The 10,510-nt window shown below is 42.8% G+C and overlaps 1 protein-coding gene across 1 annotated transcript in view; it reads right to left on the bottom strand.

Annotated features, from left to right (window-relative positions):
* Window positions 1–453: 453 nt before the first annotated feature.
* The window catches only part of sipa1 (signal-induced proliferation-associated 1), a 38,585-nt gene continuing 28,528 nt past the window's right edge, over window positions 454–10,510 (bottom strand). Inside the window, exons 8-16 of the mRNA XM_079566020.1 lie at window positions 9,892–10,498; window positions 9,202–9,476; window positions 7,599–7,949; window positions 6,438–6,564; window positions 6,224–6,350; window positions 3,127–3,225; window positions 2,909–2,978; window positions 2,523–2,601; window positions 454–1,850 (exon numbers count right to left, since the gene is read on the bottom strand). Of these exons, the coding sequence (XP_079422146.1) occupies window positions 1,707–1,850; window positions 2,523–2,601; window positions 2,909–2,978; window positions 3,127–3,225; window positions 6,224–6,350; window positions 6,438–6,564; window positions 7,599–7,949; window positions 9,202–9,476; window positions 9,892–10,498 (1,879 nt within the window). The 3' untranslated portion in view covers window positions 454–1,706. The remainder of the gene's footprint in view (window positions 1,851–2,522; window positions 2,602–2,908; window positions 2,979–3,126; window positions 3,226–6,223; window positions 6,351–6,437; window positions 6,565–7,598; window positions 7,950–9,201; window positions 9,477–9,891; window positions 10,499–10,510) is intronic.

The following is a 10,510-nucleotide window of genomic DNA, read 5'->3' as shown; positions in this document are numbered from 1 at the left end:
CATTTTTTCATAACATACATTTGCAGTTTTGTTATGTTGGAAAAAGTTAACAAAACAAAAATGGTTCGCTCCTTGTTCACATTGTTTCCCTCATAAGAGAAATCCATAGTTGCATGATAAATAAGTTACATTTTACTCACACACACACTCACACATACAGAGAGAGCTTGGAAGTTGCTTGGCACATTCTCATGCTTTGTCCAGCCTCCTGCAATCTAAATTACTATATACAAGAGACACAGAGACGGCTCCTATTTCACGCACCATCTTAAATTTAGGAGCCGGAACATTGCGTGTGTCCCACCAGCCCAGCTATACGCACAACACACAAATAGATTCATAAGTTACTCTTATATTATTGTATTATGCTGGTACCAGGTATTCACAGTGACTTGTGAATTATTTATTTTACACAAGATTTTGGCATCCCTTTGTCAAAGTCATTTTGATTCAGGTGGGATTCACAAAAAGCTGCCGGGATTTTTGTTTTTAGTTGGCACTGAGAAAAAAACACCTCTAAATCTGACACAGAAAATGAGAGGTCAGGTGGCTTCAAGGTAAAGGTAAGATTAGCCACCTTGCTGTATTAACCAGTAACCTGGACAGTCTTAAATAAGTTCAACAAATACTCTAAGTGGCCAGTTCAGCGCTTACAAAAAAGTGCAGCAATGACATTAAACACACACACAGCACACACATATTGGGGGTGGCCAGACGTTTGCCCTCCGTGCTACCACTCAAATCACTAAACACTCGCCAAACACTGAATTAAATAATCTGTTTTTCACTATCAGTCCAAGGTGCAGTACTCAAACACCTAAAGCTATGGGCCAGCGCAAAGAAAAGCTGCCGTGTGGCATATCTGCGGTTCAGGCCACAGATCCTCTACAGTATGGCTGCTACAGTAGTGAGGTTAGAGAGGAACAGCTACAGGCGCTCCTGCTTTGATCTGTGTCCACAGGAGCGGCATAACCCTTCTTCGCATCTCAAAATACTAATTTTCCCAACAAACTGCTGGGATAAAAGCATGCATCCAGTTACTTTTACTGTATTTTTTACACAGCTCCCTATAAGTCCAGTTAAATACAGCACTGTTCACATCAACAGGGCAGAGCATCTTATGTAACAGACCTTGCTCTAAGGCCAGTCAGTAGCATCATGACATCCTTTACTGCCTACAGGCTCCTTACTGTTCGCTTTGCCTTAAATTCAAGTCGTGCAGCACCAAACACCAGCTCTGGCAAAGGATGCCAACACTATGCACTCTTCACATATATTATCTCAGATATACAGTATATACTGGCTATATACACTTTTGGTCATTTCAAGACACCACCTAACAAGCTGTACAGTGTCTTAGCTGACACATTTTCTGCAAGTGCTAATGAGCCCAGCTTGGTCAAGTATTTGAAGCAGTTACAGTATGAGATGCACACATCCACTCGTCATGACTCGCGCACACACACACACGCACACAGACACACACAGAGCAAACCAAAGAAGCAGTGTGCAGCTGCACAGTGGTCAGTCCATGAAGATAATGTCTCAATGTCTTTAAACATTTGCATACTGCCACGGACTGGCAGGTCTGGGTTCAGGGTACTAAGAGAAAACACTGAGGGTTTGTCTATGTCAAATATCTAAACAAAGTCTGTCAGTGTGGAGACCGCTGCTGTTTTGCATGTGTGTGATTTGTGAATGTGCGGCTAACAGGGCTTGTTGACGTTGCACAGCAGCTCGGTGACTTTGATGAGACGGGCCACTGTGCTCTGAGACTCTTCCTGCAGCCGCTGGTTGTTCTGCCTGAGGCTCTGAACCTCGGCCTGCAGCACGGCCTTGTCCTCCTTCTCCTGCAACAGACACGCACAAAACAACAGCTGTCTCTGAGAAGGCTGTGCAGCACACAAGAGCTCCAGAGGTGAAGAAACACACGGACAACAGGTGTGGTGAGGAAATCACTCACAAACAGTGCACAAGTCTCCTGGGTTTATTAGTGACAATTATTACTTTAAAAATAATGTAATAGGCAGCTTCACAGGTGCATTTCACATTCACACTTAACTTGACAAACATTAAGATTCACTTGAATGGAGGCTGATCCATGGGCCGCTACAGCACATTCAGTAAAGATAATAAACAAATAGATGAGTGTGTGGGGTGAAGTATGGGAGTATGCTAGTGTTGCATAGTTCCTGTTATTGTTTTCTGGAGGCATAAGGCACAGTAATGAATTATGCAAATTAAAAGTTTACAGTGAGAGGGCTAGTGACTAAACTGTAGTGGCAGATGTCCTCAAAAGAACACATTATCGCAGGGGTGATATTTATCAACATGACAGTACTTTCACATTTAAATACATTTAGGCTCAATATACAGTATTTTCAATATTTATATCATATTTACAAATGTCAGGAGTGTTAAGAGAATATAAACATTTTACACTATTTCCTCTGACGTCCTGACCGGAGTTAAAAATAAATATTACAATAAAAATGTAAAAGTGTTCGTGAAATTTAGAGCACCTTTTGCAGGTCGTCCTGCAGTTTCTTCAGCATGGACTCAAGCTGTGACACCTTCTCCTCGAGGTGGCCTGGAGAGTCACTGCAACACAATGACATTACGCTCACAAAAGGCCCACTTCACAGCAGGAGGAAAAATAATTGACACATAGTTCAAAACTCTGCGCACTCTCCTCTGCGCGAGTGCACTATACAATTTCTTTGATTGCCAGGACAGCCGTACCACCAATCCAGAGGCCGCTAATGCTCCTGGATCAAATTACTGTGAGAGTGCAGCTGCTCATATGAGGCAGACACCTCCTCTGCCTTTAGTTTTTCTGCATTAGGCTACAATGGGGCACACAACTATGTAAAACCTGACCTATCAGTAAATACAGTCAGCCACAAACCTGTCCTTTGAGTCCCTTTGTTTCCCGTCGGCTTGATCTCCAGACTGAGACGAATCACTGCCTTTACGATCTGAAATGGAAAGGCCAAATAATGAATGAGTTAAGGAGTTTTCTAAGACAGACAAAAAGTATTCAAAAAGCAATGAGAGATCAAAGTAATTGCGTGTATCAACCTTTGCTGCAAACAAATTGGAAAAATTCTGTTTAATGTTTCTCACCCTCTCGTGACAGAGCCTCCAGGATGCTGCGGCAGGCGGTGGCCAGGTCTGCGATGGACTGCCACTCCTCCTCAGTGGTGTCTGTGGTCTCTGACAGGACTGAGGACACACACCACAGGGATTAATGTAATATAGATTTTTCAAAAAAAGAGGGAGAAAAAGAAGAATTTATAAAAGCAAGGTCCGTGGTAAATTCCATTGATTGGCCTTAACAGAAGCCTTTCGTCTCAATATAAGCCTGTGTTTTTTATTGATAATAATATCTTATACCTTGGCAGGAGTAGGGGGACAACAGGTGGGTGGGAACGAGGGAGATGGGTGGGTCGCAGGTAGATCCAAAGAGATTTCGAGATTGAGCCAAAGGGCTAAAGGATTGGACACCTATTTCTTATGTTTGTTGTAGTTATTCTGTTATTGAAAAGGTGGTGTTCACGTTATAGAAAGTGATGATGTCATAATGTCACTTGGAGGGCAGGCGCCTATGGGACAATTTTTGAAAGAAATCACCCAACAGAGACAAATGCTGTATCTCATTTGTATCTGGAAGTGATTGGATTCACAAACAACTTATTTGTATGGTTGAAAGTCCTTTCTACTGACCAACATCACGCACATGGATTTGAATATTGTCACCACTTAAAGAAAATATTGGACTTTAATTTGTATAATAAAGGAAACAATGAACTTTCAGCTTCATGTCGACTGTTTTAGTATTGACAGAGATACAAACCAAAAGCTAGGACAAAAAATCTGCAGGTCAACTGTTACCATGGTGACCACGATCAAATAAAAAAATAATAATAAAAACAATAATTCTGACACCAGATGAAAAACAAACAAAAAAACGAATAAAAGAGCATAAAAAAATAATTTATGTATTTTAAAAATCCACAATTACTAGATACTAGTTACTGTAAATGTTATATGCAAACGGCACTTTGGCCAACTGTACAGTTTTTAAAGTGCTTTGGTATGGTATCGTATGGTATGGTATGGTATGGTATGGTAAAATGTGAGGTATGAACCCATTTATGACAGAACTGCAGTCTGGCTTTAGCCGCTTAGCTCGACAGTAACTCCAAATGGCCACTAGATGGCGGTGCTGCGTTACATATTAATTTACTCAGACTGAACGAACATGGGAGCACATTATGACCTTTACGATTCATTAGTGCATAGAGCCCATTGAACGCAAGGTACGAGTAAACAATCAAATTGAATGTGCTTTCAAATAGAAGAGGGAAAAAACGTGAACTAGAACTGCAGGTACTTTATAACTGCATTACAATATCCTCTGCATTCTGCGAAATATCCTGTATATAGGATCTTAAATGTATACAAGCACATGAACCTTGTATTTGTTTCTATTTTGGTCTTCTAATAAATAATAATAATGCTTTATGGCACGTTTATAAACTGAAGGAAATCCGGACGGTAATATGTAATTCTCACAAACATTTTTAGAGAGTTGTGCAGCCCTAACAAGAAATAAATACATGATGGTAATAAAATCTTCCATACCCAAATTATGGTGTGGTACTTTGGGGGAATAGATATAAAAGTACAATCCAACCCATTTTTATACTGCAAAAAAAAGCGGTCAGAATATTCAGCTATGCAGATTATTATTATGCCCCAACAAATCCCTTGTTCACTCAATCAAAAATACTAAAACTAAACGACTTAGTTGATCTTAGCACAGCTATTGTTATGAATAAGGTTCATAACCATAAGCTTCCTGAATGTATTCAAGAATGGCTGTAATCTAAGAGGAACTCATATTTATCAGAAAGGTGTATTTGGAACAAACACCAATACCAGATGTGTCTCAGTCAGAGGAGTAAATGTATGGAATAGTCTTAAAAAACTCAACATCCTTAAACGCTTTCAATTTATTAAAAAAATCTAATGTAATTAGCTGTTACTGTACAGTACTAGCACTAAATCACATATAAACCCTCCTGCGTACACTCTATTTTGTCTTTTCAATATAATTGACTGATTCGAGCCAAATTTATTGATGAATGTGTGACTTGTGTGAATTAACTTTGTAGCCAGTGGATAAAAATGTTTTTGTTCCCATCTTGCAGATGGTAAAACCGCTGTATGCTGGCACTTTAAATTGCAATTAAGCTGTAATAGGGTTTGGCTTTGGAAGTGTTTCACTTCAGCCAAAACCCTTTTCAGTCATTGTTTCAGTGTTTTCCAGTTTTGTACTGACTGAAAATAGAATAAAAATTGAAGATTTGTGTAATATGCAGTAGGAGGGCACTGTGCTGATTGCTGATTGTTCTATGGCCTACATTGCTCAGTGTCTGGACCCCGTATATGAGGTGCACCATAATTGCCCCACATACATCAGAGAGGTTTGATAGCGGATGTGCTCCTCCCGAGGTGGTAAAATGATGAGGTTGACACAGCCCCAGCAGAGGCACAGCAGATGGTGAAGAGGGGTTCCTTAATTTGGGGCTGCCTAACTCCACCCCTCCCACCTCCCATCTGTCCTGCTTTTATCTGGGTGCAGGCAGGGGGTGGCAGTGGAGCGGGCTCATATTAGATTAGTGGGACACGGCAGTGCACATAAAGGAGGAAGACAAAGGGGATGCACCGGGAGCATAATGAGCATGGGTTTAGGGCACAAAGATCGGAAAAGGGGAATGCGGGGCTTAAATTGAGCTGAGGTGATTTGCAAACATGTGTAATTGTCCCAAATCGACGTTCGAGCAGAGGAGTCAGCAGTTGTGGGGCAGGGGAGGGTTGTTGGCTCTCCATCAAGGCTGTAATACCTTTGGATACATTTTTGCCTGGCTGGTGCTTTGTAAAACAGCACAATCAAGAATTAGGGCAGCGTGGGTCACAAGCCACTATCAGTGTTATGCTGCCTTCAAGTGCTCTGGGGAAGATGATCCTTTCCAGTTGCAAATTGCAAATTACAGTTTTAGTCAATAGTAATAACAACCCTACGCCTCTTGTGCCTAAAATAGAAATCCATGAGTAGATTTCGAGGTCAATGCTGTCATTATAGTAGCTGTCGTTATTGAGCACCTCTGCGACAGACCAAAGTCAAATACGGGAGCAATACACACAGAGTACGTACTTTTCGTGATGGAGTTATGAAGACTCAGGGCTCTAGAATTTCTTTCCGCTCGGTCGATACACGACATCCGAGTGAGAGAGTCGTCACTGGCAGAGGCTTTGTCATCCCCAAAGTCGGTGCCCAAGAACTGAAATCGAACAGAGGACGAAAGAGAGTGAATGAAAGTGCCGCTCGATTGGAGGAATGCGATCTGCCGTGTTTCGCGGTCAGTCACCTGGTCCTCGTCCAGAGCGGCCTTAGGTTTGGCGGCCAGGATCAGATCAGGAGTGGCGTCTCGCAGCTCCCCCACGTTCTCATAGATGTGGTGGTCCTCCTTCAGGGGCGCATTGTCGTACTCATGACTGCAAGGGATAAAAATAATGTGTTTCGAGTTCGAGCTGTGCATCTATTATAAAGTATCTGGATCAATTTCTTGGACTCGTTTTGTAACATTTCTGTAAAAGTGACCCTGATAAGTGGTGCCTATAAACTCCCATGTGAATGTTATGGATAGTTAGGAATGAGTTTGAACCACAACTAATATTTAAATTTAGTGGGTCACTCTTTCATTTAAATGGTATCACACTATATAATAACTGCACCTTATTTAGCCTCAATAAATGATGAGTCAACAGATAATTCATCATGAACAATTCATTAGTTAAGTGTGATTATTACTTAATAACTACTTAACAATGAATAAGTGAAATATGTGACGAATGATTCATTATGAGTTAGGCATTCACTGTAGTAGTTGAGTAGTCCTTTAAAAGTGTAAAATGCCGATGAAGAAAAAAAATGCCCATGATGCTATACATTGTAATAGTGAGTTAAAGCAGGACTAAGTAACTTGTTTACCATAATAAATCCTTTTTGTAGTCCCTCAGGGGGTAATAACGGATGATTGGGGGGTCTTTCATCTACCCCTAGTGTCTCTGGCCAGAAAACCACCCTTGCAACTTCCCTGCCTCCGGGTCGGAGATGCAACACACACTAATGGAATCACGAAGAAGAAGGCTATCGGGCAAAGCTAACTGCGGGCTAGCGCCACTTTAGCAGTATTTACAGCCAAGTTTGAGTGAAAAAAAAAAATCTCCATTGTGTAATTGAGTTGTGGCCCAATGTACAATGTCCCTTTCTCTTTTCTGTCAGCGTAGTATTTACTCCGACGGACAATTAATGAGTAAAAAAACCCACAACATTGCAGTGACGTTAGTGGCCTGTAGGGGCGCAAGTTACTTAGTTCTGCTTTAAATCAATTGTTAAAACTTAATTTGTGGCCACCTGTTTTTTGCTGTTTTCTGGGGAAGATGTTGTGCAGTATGACTTTAATAGTTAATTACAATTAGATTATAAATTATGTAAGCCCTATTGATACACAATACTCAAATCATACCTATCGCATGTGTCCTTGAAGGAGTACTGTCTCTCCAGTGAGATGCTGCGTGTGAGGTGAGAGAGCTCATCTTGGCTCTGATTGGCCGGCTGGTCCTGAAGCGATGTCGCCCGTAACAGCGGTAAACAGGGCGGCATGAGGAGCGAATCCTCACTCTTTTCACTCTGCGTTGTGTCGCTTTGCGGCTCATCTGTATTTCCTCCATCGACTTCGGTAACATCCATCGCTGTGACTCTGTCCTCGTCCTCTGCCTCCTCCCTCTCGTCCAGGACCCAGGCCTCACCCGAATGGTTCTCTCCAGTTTTACACTCGGCGTCCATGATGGCCTTCTGATAAAGCTCAGAGAAACTTCTGCACATAAGAATAAAACATTATTGTTCATTTACTTGCTGACTATAGTGCTTTTCAAGGCTCTCAAAGTCACGCATTATTATTCCACTCCCCAAATTCTAGAGACAAACTATATGTACAGCAGCCACAGCCTCTGCATCATTGGTGCCTCCAACCATCATCAGTTACTCATTCACAGGCCACGTGCACACAGGGTAGTGTAATACCCAAGGACACACATATTTAATGGGAAAAGCTTGCCATTTCAATGTGGGTCTCTCTTGTCACAGTTCAAACCAAAATGTGTGGGGTTTATGCCAAGTAGTCATAGCAGTTTATCAGTTTAAACAGAGGTAGTTGCTAAACAAGTCATGATGGGCCAGATAACATTACTATGACATATGGCACATTTGGCAACTCAAACTCATTACTGTGTTTGGACAATTTCGTTACTACAAAGTGGGTAATTGTGGTCAAGGCTCGTGCAAAAGAGCTCTCTAAAAATATATCGGTTCACTTTTTAAAGCAGCTTTTACTGACCCTCACTGACTTATGCTAAAAAGAAAGTGTGCCGGTAATGGCCCGCCAGCACAATTGGAGGTCATTACACCATTTGATTAGTTTGTAGCCAGCAGGTGTATTATGGGGCAGCTCTGACATGTTCTTTCTTCAGCTTTCTCCACAAACCCTCTTATAAACCATCAGGCCCTCTCTCCCCATCTCCACCCCTTTGTCGATTGTCTCATTAGTGCCCTCATTAGCGTCGCCTAAAAGCTTGTCCGGCCCTTATCTCCTGCAGTGCCCACCTGCCAGCAGGGCAGTACGCAAGAGAAGAAATGTAGATATTTGCAATAACAAGATTGATGCAATATTTTACTTTTACTTTTAGCCACATTTCATAAATTTAAACAAAAATATAACTACCCCATTCCTAAAGCTAAACGTTGGCTAAATTTGGGAGATTTTGACAAAAACTGACTGAAAACCATTTTTGTTTTACGATCTGTAACTAAGCGCAAGTCTTTATCTTCATATTTTTTGTGAAAAATAGTTTCACCTTTTTTATAGCACTTTCTATCAAGACACCACTCATCCATTCACACTCAAACATTAGTGTACACTAGAAGCAAGGAGGGTTAAGTGCCTTGCCCATGGACATGACGGCAGTATGCCCTGGTGGGAGCTGTGACCTTTGGATTACTGTAGCCCCATATATGGATCTTGCATCAGCTGATATTGAAACAACGATCATTCGGTCATAATGCAGCCCCACCTGCGAGGCTTGCCGTTCTCGTCCGGCGGGATGACGGTGATGTGGATCTTGTGCGCGGTCCGGAGCAGCCGAGTCCTCTCCTCGGGGGTCAGATGAACCAAAGAGTGGCCGCACAGACGCACCACACGAGCCCACAGCTGCAGACCCCCGCTCTCCGCGTAACAGAAGCGCTGCAGCTCCGTGACGAAGCCCTCCTCGTTCATCAGGAAACCGGGTTGACCCACGCCATCACGCAGGGGGGTGACCTCCAGAGCCTCACAACCACGAGTCACCAACTGAGGAGGAGAAATGGAGAGATCCAGATGTATTTATGAGTTAAGCACCCAAAGAATTGTACTGAAGGCTTAATTAGATGATGGATTTATTTATTTCTATATATTCAGGTGAGCTTTAAAAATGTAATAAAGTGACAATTGGCCCAGTGCGGTAACATCCAATAAGAGCAAATTATCGTGAAGTCTCTCCTAACAATAATTAGCCGTGAGATTTGGATTGGAAGCAACTCTGCTGTGTTTCCTGTACAGACATTAAACCAAGAAATCATTGCAATAATGAAGGCATAATGAATGATTCTTATTGGTCAACTAGTCCACTAATTAAAAATACAATCCCTGTGGAGTTGAATTAAAAAAGGTAAACTAAAGTAATCAATAGTTGCAACCCTACTGCAATGTAAACAGTCGGACTCACCTCCAGTCTCTGCACCACCTCTTTAATGTCCTCCACCTGCGTCTCAGGGACACTCATGGACACTGACTCCCCGCGTTCGTAGAAGATATCCAAACTGGGCCCTTCGTCTTTAGCCTCGGTCACTGCCTTCCAGCCGATGACGTCCCGGCAGGAGCAGTTGAACACCACTCTCCTCGTGCACCTTTCTATGAGGACGACTGACTCTGCTGACACCCCCAGGAGACAGGACAGCCTGTGTTCCCCCATCTCTCCGTCATCCCCACAGCTGACCATCACGGCCCACACCAGAGCCCCGGCGCTGTGTAGCTCTGCCCCCTTTGCGCCCTTTTGCTTGTCTTTCCGTTTCCCTCCGAGAGAAAGCAGGGGAAACTTGGTGGATGAGTCAATGGGCGTGGTGGTGACGTAGTTCTCCGCCAGATCTTTGAGGTATTCTTGTCGAGTCCTGGTGGCCATAGACCTAAACTTCTCCGATTTTTCCGCTGCATTTTCCGAGTTCACTGCCTTCGCCAGGAGGAAGTCTCTGAAGGCGGAGGATCGAGGGAAGCGGGCGCCCTTGGGGAACAGTGGGCCGAATAATGGCATGTCTTTAGAGCGTGTCACAGCCACCCTGAGAGGCAAC

The sequence above is a fragment of the Gobius niger genome (genome assembly GCF_951799975.1).
Source record: "Gobius niger genome assembly, chromosome: 11".
Classification (NCBI taxonomy): Eukaryota; Metazoa; Chordata; class Actinopteri; order Gobiiformes; family Gobiidae; genus Gobius; species Gobius niger.
This window is presented reverse-complemented; position numbering and strand designations above follow the sequence as displayed.